Below are 18859 nucleotides of genomic sequence, written 5' to 3'. Positions count from 1 at the left end.
ATCTTAGTTCCCGGACCAGGGATTGAACCCTGGCCACTGCCGTGAATCTTAACCACTGGACAACCAGGGAATTCCTGAAGTGGCAACTCTTAAGCTTGCCCCAAAAGGGGAACTTTTTGTCAGGGCAGCTGCTAAGGTTCACCTAATGAACAGCCAGAAGAGGTGATGGGTTCTTGAAGGAGCCAGCTTGCTTTTTTAAAAAGTAAATTTATTTATTTATGGCTGCTTTGGGTCTTTGTTTCTGTGCGCGGGTTTCTCTAGTTGCAGCAAGCGGTGGCTACTCTTCATTGTGGTGCACAGGCTTCTCACTGCAGTGGCTTCTCTTGTTGCAGAGCACGGGTTCTAGGTGTGCGTGCTTCAGTAGTTGTGGCATGTGGCCTCAGCAGTTGTGGCTCATGGACTCTAGAGCGCAGGCTCAGTAGTTGTGGTGCATGGGCTTAGTTGCTCTGCGGCATGTGGGATCTTCCCGGACCAGGGCTCGAACCCGTGTCCCCTTCATTGGTAGGTGGATTCTTAACCACTTTGCCACCAGGGAAGTCCCAATAAGTATATTCTAACTTCTTAAGAAACTGCCACACTCTTTTATTCAATACAGAGCAGCCGTACCATTACATTTCCACCAGTGATGTTTGGTGGGAATGTGACTCATTCTTTAAAGATGTCTTAAATTTTCAAAACAAATAAATGATTGAAACATGTGATATGATGGTGGTAAAAAGCTAACACTATATTACCTTACTCATAGAGTTGGTTGTGAGGATTAAATGAACTAATGTATAAGAAGCATTTAGCACAGAATAAGTGCCCAGTACGCATTAATAGTATTATCATTGTCATTGTAATTATGTTAATTTAACTTATTTGGTCTTTATTAGTAGTACATTTGTGACTTAACAGACTAAAAATAAAGATAAACAGACTGGACTTTAAAGATCTAAATCACATGTTGTATAAAAAATATTCAGTCATAAAAAGATCTGTGAACAGAATAGACATTTCTTTTTTCCTTTCCAATAGAGGGGGCAGTGAGACTAGCGGTTAATTACCTAGCATTGTAGTAAAAACAAAAAGTAAGGCTTGCAATTATTGTGGTTGCAGTCTTTATATATTATTTTTGTTTCAATTTTAGCTATCAAAGAGTGACCTTTCATTATATACTGGTTTTTATTTTGTTGGTTTTGTTTTTTGTGGTTTTTTGGGGGGTGCATTGGGTCTTTGTTGCTGCACGCGGGCTTTCTCTAGTTGCAGTGAGCAGGGGCTGCTCTTCGTTGTGGTGCACAGGCTTCTCATTGCGGTGGCCTCTCTTGTTGCAGAGCACAGGCTCTAGGCACGTGGGCTTCAGTAGTTGCAGCGTGTGGGCTCAGTAGTTGTGGCTCATAGGATCTAGAGCGCAAGCTCAGTAGTTGTGGTGCACGGGCTTAGTTGCTCCGAGGCATGTGGAGTCTTCCCAGACCAGGGATCGAACCCATGTCCCTCTTCATTGGCAGGTGGATTCTTAACCACTGCACCACCAGGGAAGTCCTTATATACTGTTTAATTATGAGCTTCTAGATCTGAAAATATATTATCAATTCAGAGCTGATAACATTTTTTTAATATAAATTTATTTTATTTATTTATTTTTGGCTGTGTTGGGTCTCCATTGCTGCGCATGGGCTTTCTCTAGTTGTGGCGAGTGGGGGCTACTCTTCGTTGTGGTGTGCAGGCTTCTCATTGTGGTGGCTTCCCTTGGTGTGGAGCATAGGCTCTAGGCATGTGGGCTTCAGTAGCATTGTGGCGGGCAGGCTCAGTAGTTGTGGCACATGGGCTTAGTTGCTCCGTGGCCTGTGGGATCTTCCCGGACCAGGGATCAAACCCGTGTCCCCTGCATTGGCAGGCGGATTCTTAACTACTGTGCCACCAGAGAAGCCCTGATGATAACATTTTTAAAAAGAAAGATATTTATATGGAATTGTGTGTAATTTGGATGTTTTTATTCTACAGAGGCAGTACCTTCTCTTTGGGATGTAGAATTTGCTAAGCAGTTAGCGGCAGTCAATGAACAACCCTTTCAGAATGGTTTTGAAGAGATGATCCAATTGACAAAAGAGGGGAAATTGTGGGAGTTCCCAATTAACAATGAAGCAGGTAAGTCTTAATGCCATAGGTTTATAAAACTCAATGATTGAGATTAAATCTGGCAGATGTTCAGTTGTAGGTTTTGGATATTTACCTGAATTTCAAAACTTTGTGTAAACATCTTTGTGATGTCCTAAAAGAAATCTGACAGTGTTTTTTTTAAAAAGAATGCTACGATTTCACTGAATTCTAGTTGTTGGATAAGGAAAATAAAGAAGTAAAATTATATGGCAGAAATGCATCATGAATTTCTGTGACATAGAAGTGTTGAGAACTGCAAATGATGACAGTTTTCTACTTGCTAAAAGCAGGAGATTACCTGGTAAATCTTCTAATACATTAAATACTGGGTATGAGATCATCCTTCAGTTTTGGGGAACATTACAACCTTCAAGTTTTATGCTGGTATCTTTTATTTAAAACGGTTGCATTAATGAGACACAAGTTTCTTGTATTCAAAGCCACTCAAAACAAATAGGTTAGGAGGCTTTGAAATTCTTTGGCTGCATACCTAGATGCTTTGAGCCAGTAATAAAACATTATCTACTTTCCTGGAGATTTTTCTAGAGGTGTTACATCTTCCTCAATCAAAAGGAAAACAGTATTGCTATGCTGTTTATTTTTTATGGTGCCCGTGATGTCATCAGCTAAACATTTCATTGAATTTTTATTGATGTATTTTCAGTTAGAAGGGATTCATTTACTTTTATGGTAAGATTAAATAGAAATAGCAAACACCTCAGGAATTCTTAGGAAAATGTAGTCTGTATTTTAACCTTTGTAGTATTATGCTGCACTGTAATATTTTCATTTTTGATAACCTTTCATTTGTTTGGATTAATAAGTGGAGTGGTAGCTTAAATAGTCTTATATTTTCATAAAGTAATCTTTTGTATAGGAAAACTTTAGGGACTTACAAATCCTTTAGCAAATTCTTAATCTTTTATATATTTGTATGATGTATTCAGTAATATAGAAATTTGCATTTCATCTATTAAATAATGTGTATTTTTTAAAGTATACTTTAAATATTTTTAAAAGTATTATGGCTTCTACATTCTAGAAGGTATCAGGATAAGGTAAAAAAAAAAACCCAAAAACCAAGGACTTTTATTTGTGTAGGCCTGAGTTCAGATTCCAGCTATGTCAGTTATTAGCCATTTGCCTTTGAGGAAATTATTTAACCTCCTGAGCCTTAGTTTTCTCATGTGTAAAATTAAAGGTACCTCACTGGAAGAATGTAAGAATTAAATAAGATATTGAGCTGCTCAGCACAGTTCTTGGCATATAATACATAGGAATAAATGTTAGTTCTTTTCCGCTCCTGTATGATGATAGAATTTTAAAAGTAGCAAAAAAAACTAACAAAATACAATCTATGATATTAAGGGAAGACTTTGTTCCATATTTGATGAAAGTTGGGTGTTCCAGGTCCTCATGGTTCAAGATATGGTTCTAAAACCCAGTATTGAGGTAGAATATGTGACTTTACTTAGGAGAGACAGTGAGTGTGGTGGTTAGAGACCAAGTTCCTGAGTGAGTCTTCATCTCTCCAAGCCTCACTTCCTCCATCTTATAAAGTGATGGGAATAACAATAGGATTATTTTATGGGATTCTTCTGAGAAACAACTGATTATACAGGTAAAGCATTGTTACCATCCTCATCCCTGTTTCTACAACAACGATATTGTGAGGAGATTTGCTATTATAACTATTTTCTCTTCTATACTATAACATCTTTAAATCTTAAAATATTCATGAGGATACTGTGTATTTTCTAGGAACCACCAAATAGGATAATAGAAAAGCATGAATTGGCAGTACATTGTCATCAGCAGAAAAACATTTAAGTTCATCAGAATCTTGAGTGTCCAAACTCCAAAGGAATTTATCTTAGATTTGACCTCGTTTCTGAGAAAGTGTAATTTCTGAAAAAGGAAAAAAACATGTCTTCTGGTCAGGTTGGGGAGATAAATGTGACAAGTGTCCATATACACTGTACATATTATTGATGCTTTGGGGTCGGAAAGGGAGGTATCTCATTGCTCCTGAAGGCAATTGTTATCTGAACGAAGAACAGGAAGGGAACTGTGGAAACGTTCTCACCTTGATCACTCCCCTCAGTACACACTTAGGGTCTTCTGAATACTTTAAGAGGACCGGCCTTAGAACCTGGAGCCTCAGCCGTTCCGTAACATTCTTCTATATTTCTTATACTTAAATTTTAAGAGTAGTAAGACATCATGCTCTCTCTCCTAATAATTAGCTTCATGAAGATTTACTTTGATGTTTTTGGGAAAAGATGTTCTGTTGTGTATTTAGGGACTCACCATGTCAGTTTGGGAACATAATACCAAAAATGATAAAATGTATGTCTTGTGTTTAAAATTTACTTCCCAGTGTTGTGTTTTTCTGTTATATAAAAAATTGCACTTGTTTGTTCTGCCACTTAAAATGTAAAAATTGTTTTCCCAGTTTGAAGTAGCTTTTTGTCAGTTTTTAAAACCTGGTTTGTCCCTTCTATGTGCTTTGCGAGCTTAGAGATTTATAAAAGCTGTTAGATGGAATTATTCCCAGTTAGATTTTGTAGTCTTTGTTGTATATTGGATTGATAATAAGATCACTTCTGTTTTAGCTTTGGCTTTATCTAAATTTAATCCCATTTTTACCACTACCCAGTTAACAGGGTCCTGCTCTTGAATATCCATTAGCCATGTACATGCCACCGAATTACGGGTGTTTTGAAATACCCTCCAGGAGTAATTCTCAGTTTAGAGGCTTCAGTGGGCAAAAAAGCTCAGTCATGGATGTCAGTCACACTTTTGTTTTTATCCTTCAGTTGGTTTAAACTTGTAATGTGCCATCCTTTGCTAGGGTATCTGGACTGTGTGCTGTAATATGAGCTAGCAAGAATAGTGAGAAAAGTTCAGAATTACCATAGAACTCTAAAGAGGGCTCTGTTGTCATGTGGGAGGGTATAGTGTGGAGAAAATTAGGGCAAATATAAAGATGATTAAGTATGTGTTGTCTGAAACAATCTGTTGGTTGTTTGAGATGGTGGCCTTTGAACAAGAGCCTCAGAATACAAACAGGAAAAGAAATAATAGTTTTGACAAAATAGAAGTGGAAGCAAGTCAAAGTGAAAGTGACTGAATTTGCTTCAGTGCTATAATACACTCTTGTCAAAAATAATTGGTCAGGGCTTCCCTGGTGGCACAGTGGTTGAGAGTCCGCCTGCCGATGCAGGGGACACGGGTTCGTGCCCCAGTCCGGGAAGATCCCACATGCCGCGTGAGCCGTGGCCACTGAGCCTGCGCGTGTGGAGCCTGTGCTCCGCAACGGGAGAGGCCACAACAGTGAGAGGTCCGCGTACCGCAAAAAAAAAAAAAAAAAAAAAAAAAATCAGTCATTGCTGTTAGCTGGATTTTACCGTTTATTTGCTGTACCATATTTTTAGCTGTATTCAGTAATATTTAATTGCATTCAGTAATATTTAAAGGAAAATTAGACACAGATTTAACCTGAGTTGATTGTACACCATTTGGGATTTCCTTGTTGTATTTAATTTCCCACACTCTCTTATTTTCTCCTTACTATATTATGTTTCTTTTGTTTATTAAAAAATATTTTAAATTACAGAAATAAATATATTAAAGTTTACTTGCAAAAAAGTTAAATAATATGGAAGAATAGAGAATATACCTTTACCTCTCAGTTCTCTTCCCTTTTTCTGAAACGACCATTGTCAATAGTTTGATAAGTGTCCTCACAGTCCACTTTAAATGGTAGTTTCACATTTATCTGTTGTTTTGGTCTATATGGGACCATAAAATGGAACTATTTTACATATTCTATAGTATGCCATTGTATGAATGCACTGTAATTTATTTTACCACTTTCCTGTTGATGGATGGAGCTGTAGTGAATCTTTTTATACATATCCTTCTGTATATGTCTGAGTACTTCAGTTCCTAGAAGGGTCAAACAATAGGCGTGTTTTATATTGCAATAAATATTGGCACATTCTCTTCTAAAAAGATAGCCAGCTGCTCCTCCAGCTGGTAGGATGGGGGCGGGGGCGGCATGGAATGTCTCACCATTCAGCACACAGATTTTCACTTAATTCCCCTTCTTATCAATTTAGTGACTCATTCCTCTTTCTGTTTTAGTTTCTCCAAAAAGTAAACTTCCCATCTTCTTTGGGAAATGGATGGTGTAGTCATCTAGAGATATAGGTAGAAGGTGGGAGATCTAAGTATTCCCTAAACCAGTTTTAATTAATCCTCTGGTTTTTTGTCCCTCATCCCCATTCCTAATTTCAGTGGTATATGCTGCCACTAATTCCCGAAGCCTTTGAAGTCTGCTTCTTAATTTGGTTTTAGCATCTTCGACTCAGCTGAGTCAGTTACTACTTATCTGTCCACTGTCCTTCCTCTAACATTTTGCTGATACCTCCTGTCTGTTATTGTTTCTTCTTCTGTTCTCTTTGTCTTTTTATTCCTTTTATTGCCATGTAGTAGATATTACAGGGGAGCAGAGATTTTTAAAGCATGGGTTCAATCTGCTACATTTTAACTAGAAGTCCTTGTTGCTTATCTTTTAACTGTTCAGAACGTCTTCAACCAACAGTGATTTTAATTTGGACCTAGTCAGATCTGTTAGCCTTTTCCTGTTTAATCTATCTGGAACTTATTTTTGTATATAGTATCCCCTCTTTATCTCTTTCTCGTTTTTTCCTTTGTTTTATACTTGCCAGTACCACTTGGCTTTCATTCACTCATTGACTTATTCAGGAAGGATCTGTTCATTACGCCCTGCTGGAACATTCTGAGTTAAAAAGATGGTTGATCTCTCATCTAGGGGAAGAGTAATAAGAAATAAGATCACCTATGCCCTTAGATGCTTTTCCACCTAATATAGCATAGTCATAATTGCTATACCCATTAACTCATTATAACTTTATGTCAGAGATAGTCAATCTGTTAATGATTTAATAAATTGATTATTGAACTTGTGTTAACACAGCTATTTTTAAAAATGATTTGCAAAATTTTCTGTCTTGAGTCTTATATTTTAAGTACATCTAAGGATATTAATAACTAACAACAACAACAACATCTCAATCCAGAAGTCACCCTTGGATTTTTGAGAGCACTTATCACCTTGATTTATTAAGTCTCCAGTGCTACAGACCTTATGTCTTAGCCCTAACATACTCTTTCAAATATATTGAACATGTAAACCTGCCTTGTTTTTCACATTAGCCATATTGGGTTGTTGTTTTTTTTTTAAAGAATAATTGTCACAGGAAACTGTTAGCAGTGTTTGACAATATGGAAAAGACCTTTAGCAAAGCGAGGCTTTTATTTTTCATTTTTTACCTCTCTGGATTGCACTTCTCCCATTCCTATCCCCAGGTGCATACGCCTTAAAAACAAAAGGAAAAAAAGTGAAGGAGTAACAACATGCTTGCTTGGTGGTATAAACTATTGAGAACCATAGAGAATTCTGAATGGGATTCAGAGAAAGATTTTTTTAAACAATAATTTGTCTTATTTTTAAAAAATACGTATGCATTTAGGGAAAGGACTAGAAGGATATACACCTTAGAAGTGATTAGTCTTGGAAGTGACTAGCCTGGGAAAATGTGAGTAGAAACTTTCGGGGGTTATAGGATAGAGAAAACTTCCATTTAAAAAATTCCTGCACAGCTTTTTCCCTGTATTTCATTGACTATGACTACTTTTGTCTTTCACCATTTTAAATATCTCTGAGATCGTGATGCACCTGGTTATGCTAGTCAGGCATCAGTGAAGGAGCAGTTGTCATTGCCTGTTGTGGATACGCATCCAGATTTGCATTAGGGGCGTCAGAGAGGCCATAGTGGAACACTCTTAAGAAACGCTGCATCGCAAATGTTCTCAATAGACGTTGGAAAGCACGGCTGCTGACAACTCCGAGTTGAAAAGCCAGTTCAGAAGAGTTGGATTCTGAATGTGAAGAAGTTTTAGGAATACCTCAGCCGATCGTGTCAATCAGTTTTTGCTACATAACAAACCACCCCAAACTTACTAAAACAACAGCTAAGTTGTAACTGCTCATGAGCTTATGGGTTTTCTGGTTGGTTTTGGCAGGTTGGCTGGGGTGGGTTGTTCTAGAGTAGCTTCTCTCAAGTGTCTGGTTGGTGTCTAGTTGGTTGTCAGAGAAGGCGATAGGAGGGTTATATGTCACTCATCATCTCACAGGCTAGCCTGGGCTGTTCACCTGGCTATAGAAGAGTTCCTAACACAAGGAAGAGCAGGGACTGATGTGCAAGCGCTTTTCAGGTCTTTGTCTGCATTGTGTTTGGTAATGTCCCGTTGACCAAAGCAGGTCACCTGGCCAACCTCAAATTTAAGGGTTGGAGAAACAGGCTGTATCTACCTCTTTATGGGAAGAATGGCAAAGGCACAGTGCAAAGGGGCATGTATACAAGCATAGGAGTAGTATGTGGCCATTTGGCCGTCTAATGCCTTAATTTATTTCTTGTGTGTTTTAGTTTTTATAAAAATGATGAATAGGGCTTCCCTGGTGGCGCAGTGGTTGAGAGTCCGCCTGCCGATGCAAGGGACACGGGTTCATGCCCCGGTCTGGGAAGATCCCACATGCCGTGGAGCGGCTAGGCCCGTGAGCCATGGCTGCTGAGCCTGCGCATCCGGAGCCTGTGCTCCGCAATGGGAGAGGCCACAACAGTGAGAGGCCTGCGCACTGCAAAAAAGAAAAAAAAAGAAAAATGATGAATAGATCTTTAACTGTCCAAATAAAATTTTAAAAATCTCTTTCAGTAAGTGTAAGATAATTGTAAGTGATTAGAGAGCATTTTTAAACTTCTTATTTTGAGGTAATTCTGGGTTCACATGCAGCTGTAAGAAATGATAAATATCTCACATACCCTTTACCCATCTTCCCTCAGTAGTTACCGCCCACGTAACCACAGCACAGTATCACAGGCAGGCAGCCGGCATCCGTGTCTTTCAGCCATGTTCAGATGTCACCAGTTCTACATGTACTCCTTTGTGTGAGTGTGTTTGTGTGCTTAGTTCTGTGCAGTTTTGTCACATATGTAGATTCATGTAATCACGACCACAGTCAGGATACAGAACAGTTCTGTCGCCTCAAGGATCTCTCTTATACTCTTTCATAACGACATCCACTCACCTCCCACTGCTGTCCTTTCTTAGTCCCTGATCCTTGGCAATCTTACTAAATCCATTTTCCATTTCTATAATTTTGTCACTTCAAGAAAGACGTACACATGGAATCACACAGTATGTAACCTTTGGGGATTGGCTTTTTTTTTCCCACTCAGCATGATTAATTCTCTGGAGATGTATCCAAGTTGTTATGTGTGTCAGTAGGGGTTGTTTGCTGCTGCAGTTTTTATTGCTGAGTAATATTCCATGGTTTGAATGTACCTTATAGTTTGTTTAACCATTCCCCTGATAAAAGACATCTGGGCTGTTACCAGTTTTTGGCTATTACAATAAAGGTGCTGTAAATATTCACATACAGGTTTCTGTATGAATACAGATTTCCATTCCCCTGGGATAAATACTCAGGAGTGCGGTTGCTGGGTAGTGTGGTAGTTACAGGTTTAGTTTTTTTTTTTTTTTTTTGCCGTACGCGGGCCTCTCACTGTTGTGGCCTCTCCCGTTGCGGAGCACGGGCTCCAGACGCGCAGGCTCAGCGGCCACAGCTCACGGGCCCAGCCACTCCGCGGCATGTGGGATCTTCCCGGACCGGGGCACGAACCCGTGCCCCCTGCATCGGCAGGCGGACTCTCAACCACTGCGCCACCAGGGAAGCCCGTCTTTGTATCCTTTTAACAGATTCTTTCACAGACCAAAAGTCTTCAATTTTGATGGGGTCCAATTTTTCCTTTTATGGATTGTGCTGTTGGTGTCAAATTCTTTGCCAGCCCTAGAACCAGAAGATTTTCCTCTGGTTTTTTTTTCTGTTATATATATAGTTTAGACCGTGATCCATTCTTTGTTAATTTGTATGAGGTTGAGGTTCTTTTTCAATTCTTCTGGCACCATTTGTTGAAAAGTCTGTCCTTTCTCCATTGAATTGTCTGTGCATCTTTGTAAAAAGTTGGGCATATTCATGTGGATCTGTGTTAGTCTGCTAAGACTTCTATAATAAAATATCACAGACTAGGTACCTTAAACAACAGAATTTACTTTCTCAAAGTCTGCAGGCTGGAAGTCCAAGATCCATGTGTTGGCAGTCCATAACAGGGTCTATTTCTGGGTCCTCGATTTTTGTTCCATCAACCTTTGTGTCTTACTGCCTGCCAATACCATACTCTATTTTTTAAAAAACTTTTATTGGCACATAGTTGATTTACAATGTTGTGTTAGTTTCAGATGTACAGCAAAGTGAGTCAGTTATACATATATCTACTATTTTTTAGATTTTTTTTTTCCATATAGGTCATTACATAATATTGAGTTCCCTGTGAATACCATACTCTTTTGATTACAGGCATACCTTAGATATTGCAGGTGTGTTTTCAGACCATCGCAATAAAGCAAAGATTGTAATAACGCAAGTCACATGCATCTTTTGGTTTCCCAGTGCATATAAAAATTATGTTTACACTACACTGTATTCTGTTAAGTGTGCAATAACATTATGTCTAAAAAAAGTACAGTACATACCTTAACTAAAAAATACTTTATTGAGAGAGAGTCATGGACATATACACACTAACAAACGTAAGGTAGATAGCTAGTGGGAAACAGCCGCATGGCACAGGGATATCGGCTCAGTTCTTTGTGACCGCCTGGAGCGGTGGGATAGGGAGGGTGGGAGGGAGGGAGACGCAAGAGGGAAGAGATATGGGAACATATGTATATGTATAACTGATACATATATTGATATATATGTTATTGATATATAATAATATATATATGATAATAACTGTTATATCAGTTATTGATATAACTGATATAACATATTGTTATAAAGCAGAAACTAACACACCACTGTAAAGCAATTATACTCCAATAAAGATGTTAAAAAAAATACTTTATTGCTAAAAAATGCTTACCATCATCTGAGCCTTCAGCAAAGATCACCAAGATCAGCAAAGATCACCAATCACAGATCAGCATAGCAAATATAATAATAATGAAAAAAGTTGGAAACATTGTGAGAATTACCAAAATGTGACATAGAGACATGGAAGTAAGCAAATGCCATTGGAAAAAGTGGTGTAGATATACTTGCTTGACAAAGGGTTGCCGCAAACCTTTAATTTGTACAAAAAAAAAAAAAAGGCAATATCTGTGAAGCACAGTAAAGCAGAGCGCAGTGAGACGAGGCATGCCTGTTCTGTAGCTGTAGCGTCAGCCCGAGCATTATTCCTCCCACTTTATTCTTCTCTTTCAGGGTTGTTTTAACTCTTCTAGGACTTAAGCCTTTCCATATAAATTTTAGAATAAGCTTGTCTGTGGCAAAACTTCGCTGGAATTGTGGTAGAAAGTACATTAAACCTGTAGATTAGTTTGGAGAGAAATGACATCTTTACTATGCTGAGTCTTCCAATTTAAATAGTGATTCTTATTTTTATGATCTTGTATCCTGTAACCTTACTGAACTCACTAATTAGTTCTAGGAGTTTTTTTGTAGATTCCTTGGAATTTTCTACGTAGACAATCATGTCGTCTGCAAATAGTTTTATGTCTTCCTTTCCCATCTATGTGACTTTTCTTTCTGCCTGCCTCATCAGTGGCTGGAAATTTCAGTACTATGTTGAGTAGGAGTTGTGAGAGCTGATCTCCTTGCCTTGTTCAGGAACTTCGGGGGGAAGCCTTCAGTCTTTCACTATGATATTAGCTGTAGGTTTACCATGTTGATGTAGTTCTTCTCTTTTCCTAATTTGCTGAGAATATTTATCAAAGTGAGTGTTGGGTCATATGATTTTTCTTCTTCAACCTGTTGATATGGTAGATTACCTTGACTTTCAGATGTTGAACCAGCCTTGCAGTAAAATCCTACTTGAGTAAATTCCACTTGATCTTGGTGTATAAATCTTTTTATACATTGTTGGATTTGTCTGCTAATTTTGTTTAAAGGTTTTTCCTCTAAGGTTATTAGAGATATTGTTTTGTAGTTCTCTCTCTCTCTTGCTCCTGTTTTTGGTTGTTGTTTTGTCTTTGTTTTTTTAACAAGGTAATGCTGGTCTCATAAAACGTGTTAGGAAGTATCCTGTCTTCTAGTTTCTGGAAGAGATTGTGTAAAATTGGTGTTAGTTTTTCTTTAAATGTTTGAGAACTTTTAAATTACATATTTCTTTTCTTTAATAGTTATAAGATTATTCAGGTTATCTTTTATTTTGGTTGAGTTTTGGTAGTTCAATAGATTTTTTTTAAGTTGTCCATTTTTTTCAAGTTGTTGAATTTGTGAGTGTAAGGTTGTTTGGAGTATTCCTTTATTATCCCTTTAATGATTTCAGGATTTATAATGATAACCCCCTTTTCATTGCTAATATTGTTGGTGTGTGCCTTCTCTTTTTTCTTTATCAGACTTGCTAGAAATGTATCAATTTTTGTTTTTTTTGTTTTGTGTGTGTGCGTGTGAAAGAACCAGGTATTGGTTTCATTGATTTTTCTCTATTTTCTTGTTTTCAGTTTTATTGATTGCTGATGTTATCTTTATTATTTCCTTCCTTTTGTTTGCTTTGGGGTTATTTTGCTCTTCTTTTACTAGGTTCTTAAAGTGGGAGCTTAGATTATTGATTAGAGACTTCTCTTATGTGTGCATTCAGTGCTATATATTTCCCTCTCAGCACTGTTTTAGCTGTGTCCCACAAATTTTGATTTGTTGTATTTTCATTCGATTCTATGTGTTTTTAAAAATTTCTTTTGAGGGACTTCCCTCATGGCACAGTGGTTAAGACTCCACACTCCCAATGCAGGGGGCCCAGGTTCAATCCCTGGTCAGGGAACTAGATCCCACATGCATGCCACAACTAAGGAGCCCGCCTGCCACAACTAAAGACCCGCAATCCAAATAAATAAATATTATTTCTTTTGAGATTTCCTTTATGACCATGAATTACTTACATTAATTTCCAACTGTTTGAAGATTTTCCTATTGTCTTCCTGTTACCGATTTCTGTTTTGATTCCTTTATGATCAGAGAACATACTGTATATTATTTCAGTTATTTTAAATATGTTGACATTTGTTTTGTGACCCAGGATATGGTTAAACTAGGTGAATGTTCCATGGATACTTTAAAAGAATTTGTATTCTGCAATAGTCTGGTAGAGTGTTCTGTAGATGTCACTGTGATCCTGTTGGTTGATGTTGTTCAGTTCTTCTGTGTCTCTGCTAATTTTCTACTTGGTAGTTCTCACAGTTGTTGACAGTGGGGTCTTGAAACCTCCAACTGTAATTGTGGATTTTTTAATTTCTACTTTATTTCTATCAACTTTTCTTTCATGTATTTAGAAACTCTTTGGTGCATACATAATTAAGATTGCTTGTCTTCTTGGTGGGTTGATCCTTTTATTATGTAACGTTCCTCTTTCTCTCTAGTAATTTTCTTTGCTCTGAAGTCTACTTTGATATTCCTATAGCCACTCATGCATTCTTTTTTTAAAAATTAATGTTAGCAAGATATGTCTGCCTCCATCGTTTTACTTTCAACCTACCTATGTTATAGGTAAATATTTGAAGTGAGTTTCTTGTATATAGCATATAGTTGGATCGTGTTTTTCTTTTGATGGTATATTTAGACATTTACATTTAAAGTAATTATTGATTTGTTAGGATTTAAGTCTCATTGTTATTTGTTTTCTGTTCATTGTCTCTGTTTCTCACTCCTCTGTCTTTTCTGGGCTTCCTGTGAGCTGCTTGAATATAAGGATTCCATCTTATTTTGCTTTATGTATTTTTTTAGTGTAGTTTGTATAGTTTTCTTAGTGGTTTCTTTAGATATTAAAATATCCATTAGTAGTAATTGCTGCTACATTTTGAATATTTGTAGTATGCTAAGCATTGTAAAGGAACTTTATAAGATTTATGTCTATTTAACTTTATAAAACCCCATGAAGAACGTGCTGTCTTAATACTCATTTTATGCCTGAGGAAACTGTTGCTCAGTGAAGTTAATTTGCCCAATCACGTGGCTGTTAAATTGGTGAGCAAACCTCTGTTTTACTCCAATGTTCATGCCTTTACTGTAATACTATACTACCTCATTAATGTTAATTTTATAGTGTAGGTTTTACATTCAAAATTGTAACATATTTTGTCTCATTTCCTAGGTTTTGATGATGACGGTTCAGAATTTCATGAACATATATTTCTGGATAAATACCTGGAGGATTTTCCAAAACAGGGACCAATTCGCCACTTCATGGAGTTGGTGACCTGTGGCCTTTCCAAAAACCCGTATCTGAGTGTTAAACAGAAGGTTGAACATATAGAGTGGTTTAGGAACTATTTTAATGAAAAACGGGACATTCTAAAAGAAAGTGGCATACAGTTCAATTGAAGATCATGGAAATTCTTATTTCAAGCTGTTGGAGATTTGTATTATAATTAAATAATTTTACTAGAAGTTTTCCTATATTGTGTTCATTATTGCATCTGATTTGAATCGTATAAATGTTAAATTGTTTAAAAGTATATGTACGGTGGTAACTGAAAAATATTCCTGCATGGAAAAAGGTTACCAGCTTTTATGGATTCAACTAGTAATTCTAAACAAAAAGAGTATCTTAGAATTACTAATAAGTTTAAGGCGACTTCCTGTAACCTTTTCCTTTTCATTCAGTGACCATACTTCTTTGAAATATAAGTCGCCATCCATGTGATGTCATCAGAGGACTATAACAGTTGAGAGGATTTACAGACAAATTTATATGCATAGATTGTATTTACATATACATGTAGTTTCTATATTTGCATATATACATATTTCTATTTTCACACTGAATTAACTACCCTTACCTAAGTCTGGGTCACTATAGTGAAGTAACCTTATAGAAATAAAGGGCTTATACTAATCACTTCTAGAATTTTAGGCCATCATGCTAAAATCAGAACTAATTTCCTTTTTTTTTTAATTTTAATTTTAATTTATTTATTTTATTTGTTCATTATTTTTGGCTGTGTTGGGTCTTCATTGCTGTGCCTGGGCTTTCTCTATTTGTGGCAAGCGGGGGCTACTCTTCGTTGCATGTGTGGGCTTCTCAAAGCGGTGACTTCTCTTGTTGCAGAGCACAGGCTCTAGGCATGCAGGCTTCAGTAGTTGTAGCACACGGGCTCAGTAGTTGTGGCACATGGGCTTAGTTGCTCCGCAGCATGTGGGATCTTCCTGGACCAGGGCTCGAACTCGTGTCCCCTGCATTGGCAGGTGGATTCTTAACTGCTGTGCCACCAGGGAAGCCCAGAACTAATTTCCATTATGGTGTATAGCAACGTGATTCAGATTCATACAACTGAAAGGACTGAGGATTCTTTTAAAAAAAACAAAACCAACCTCAAATTAAGAATTTAGTTTACAGTGGCCTCAGGTTAGTAGTGTTCAGGCTCTGGCACAAGCAAACAAAAATTGTATGTGAAGGAACTCACCATAAACCCAGTCTTCAAATTACAAAACACATAAGGAAAGAAAGCATCATGAATGTATGCCAGCAGAAACAACAGACAACAGAATCAGACTCACAGAGCCTTTAAATATTGGGCTTATCATATTCAGAATCTAAAAATATGTGTAGGGCTTCCCTGGTGGTGCAGTGGTTGGGAGTCTGCCTGCTAATGCAGGGGACACGGGTTCGAGCCCTGGTCTGGGAGGATCCCACATGCCGTGGAGCAACTGGGCCCGTGAGCCACAACTACTGAGCCTGCGCTCTAAAGCCCATGCTGCACAGCTACTGAGCCTGCGCACTCTGGAGCCCACGCACCACAACTAGAGAGAAGCCTGCACGCTGTAACAAAGGTACCCGCGTGCCGCAACTAAGACCCAACGTGGCCAAATAAATATTTTTTTAAAAGACTTATTATAAAGCTGTGATAATTAGCAGGATATTACACACAGAGATAGTTAAATAGACTGATGGAACAGAATAGAGAACACAGAAATAGGCCCATTAGTATATGGAAACTTGATACATGACAAAGTTGGCATTGCAGATCAATGGGAAGAGTGGATATCCAATGAATGGTGTTAGGACAATTGGTTATACACATGAAGGAAAAAACGTGGATTCTCTACTCATATTAAAAAAAAATCCAATTCAGTTGAATTTGATACTTAAATGAGATAAAATTATAAACATTTAAAGTGAAAATACAGAAGAATATCTTTATGGCTCTGATGTAGGCAAGGATTTAAAACACCAAAGCACAATCTCTAAGAAAAAGATTAATAAATTTGGCTATGTTAAAATTTAGAAATTTTAATCAAAAAAGATACCACCAAGAGTGAAAAGACACGTGTCCAACGTGGAGAAGATAAATGCTTCAATACAATCACCAAATGAGTAGTTTGTAGAGTATACAAGGAACTCCTAAAAATCAAGCAGAAGAAAAACAACACAAAAGAATATGGTCAAAATATATAAACAGGCATTTCATAGAAGAACTAACTGGCTAATATATGAAAGAATGTGAGGAAAATGCAAATGAAAACCATATTGAGAAAACACTAATTCAAAAAGATACATGCACCCCAATGTTCATAGCAGCATTATTTACGATGGCCAAAGTATGGAAGCAACCCAAGTGTCCATCAACAGATGAGTGGATAAAGATGTGGTGTATATATACACAATAGAATACTACTCAGCCATAAAAAAGAATGAAATTTTGCCATTTGCAGCAACATGGATGGACTTAGAGGGTATTATGCTAAGTGAAATACGTCAGACAGAGAAAGACAAATGCTGTAGGATGTCACTTATATGTGGAATCTAAAAAATACAACAAACTAATGAATAAAACAAAAAAGCAGCAGACTCACAGATACAGAGAACAAACTAGTGGTTACCAGTGGGGAGAGGGAAGGGGGAGGGGCAACATAGGGGTGGGGGGAAAGGCTATTATGGGATTACATGAAATTATGTGTGAAATTTTGAAAATTTTAAAGCACTATAGAATTTAAAGAACCTTTCAGTTAAATTTTTTTTTTAAAAAACCCATATTGAGGCCTTCCCTGGTGGCACAGTGGTTGAGAGTACGCCTGCCGATGCAGGGAACACGGGTTCGTGCCCCGGTCCGGGAAGATCCCACATGCCGCAGAGCGGCTGGGCCCGTGAGCCATGGCCGCTGAGCCGGTGCGAGCCATGGCCGCTGAGCCGGTGCGTCCGGAGCCTGTGCTCCACCATGGGAGAGGCCACAATAGTGAGAGGCCCCTTACCGCAAAACAAAAACAAAAAACAAACAAAAAGAACCACACCCATATTGAGATAACATTTGTGTATTCTTTAGATGGGTGAAAAATCAAAAGATAGGCAATATCACTCATGTTGAGGTTAGTGGGAGTATAAATTGGCAAATACTCTTGGAATTACATAATTATATATAATATATATTACATACGTATATAGTATGTAACTATTAAGATATAACATACATGAAACATTTAGTTATCTTTTAATAATTATATGTAAATACATAGTATAAACATCTACCGTGTGTGTGTGTGTGTGTGTGTGTGTGTGTGTGTGTGTGTGTGTGTGTATTTATATAAACTGTGAACAACGCTTCTGGAGTATATACCTAAAGAAACCCTTGCAGATAAGTGCTGGGAGGCATTTACAAAAATGTTCAAAGTAGTAAAAATTGGAGAGGAAGTGCCTGTTGCCTGGAGAACTAATAAATTGTGGTTTATTCAGGCAGTAGAACTCTAAACAGAAGCAAAAATGATTAAAATACAGCTATACACATCAATACAGACGAATTTCAGATGTTGAGTGAAAAATAAGTTGCAGAAGAATACATGCAATAGACTCCCATTTACAATTCTGAATATATTGCAGAGCAATAATTGTGATTATAACACAGATCACAGGAATGATAAACAGAATACTGTGACTCAGGGAGCCAAGGGAGACGGGCTGTGGCGTTGAGGAGGGACACCCAGGGAGCCTAAACGGCACTAACATTCTATTTCCCAAGTTGGATGGTAGGTTCACAGGTGATCATTTTATTATCATGCTTTAAAAATTATATTACAGGGACTTCCCTGGTGGCGCAGTGGTTAAGAATCTGCCTGCCAATGCAGGGGACATGGGTTCAATCCCTGGTCCGGGAAGACCCCACATGCCACAGAGCAACTAAGCCCGTGCGCCACAACTACTGAGCCTGCTCTCTAGAGCTCGCAAACCACAACTACTGAGCCCGCGAGCCACAGCTACTGAAGCCCGCATGCCTAGAGCCCATGCTCCACAACAGAAGCCACCACAGTGAGAAGCCTGCTCACCACAACAGAGTAGCCCCCGCTCGCCGCAACTAGAGAAAGCCTGCGCGCAGCAACAAAGATCCAACACAGCCAAAAATAAATCAATCAATAAAAATTATATTACAGATATCCCTTTGTATGTAACAACATTTCATGATATTTTAAGGAATGAATGGAAGTGGGTGTATAACTGGAAGATATGCAGAATCTGGCCATAGTTTTGAAGGACTATCATACCTTCACAGTTGAGACCATGACATTAAAAACATCCTTTCTTTG

General features: G+C 37.8%; 2 protein-coding genes across 4 annotated transcripts in view; one reads left to right on the top strand and one right to left on the bottom strand.

Annotated features, from left to right (window-relative positions):
• MRPS31 (mitochondrial ribosomal protein S31) overlaps positions 1–14696 on the top strand; it is a 29340-nt gene extending 14644 nt beyond the window's left edge. For all 3 annotated transcript variants that reach the window (XM_079902805.1, XM_079902804.1, XM_079902806.1), the window contains 2 exons: positions 1984–2127; positions 14439–14696. In XM_079902805.1, the coding sequence (XP_079758931.1) occupies positions 1984–2127; positions 14439–14668 (374 nt within the window). In that variant the 3' untranslated portion in view covers positions 14669–14696. The remainder of the gene's footprint in view (positions 1–1983; positions 2128–14438) is intronic.
• Positions 14697–15888: 1192 nt separating this feature from the next.
• Positions 15889–18859, bottom strand: part of LOC307176846 (uncharacterized protein) — a gene marked incomplete at its 5' end in the record, with an annotated part of 35451 nt that continues 32480 nt past the window's right edge. Inside the window, one exon of the mRNA XM_079903330.1 lies at positions 15889–16688. Within this exon, the coding sequence (XP_079759456.1) occupies positions 16578–16688 (111 nt within the window). The 3' untranslated portion in view covers positions 15889–16577. The remainder of the gene's footprint in view (positions 16689–18859) is intronic.

The sequence above is a fragment of the Stenella coeruleoalba genome (genome assembly GCF_951394435.1).
Source record: "Stenella coeruleoalba genome assembly, chromosome: 18".
NCBI classification, from domain to species: Eukaryota; Metazoa; Chordata; class Mammalia; order Artiodactyla; family Delphinidae; genus Stenella; species Stenella coeruleoalba.
This window is presented reverse-complemented; position numbering and strand designations above follow the sequence as displayed.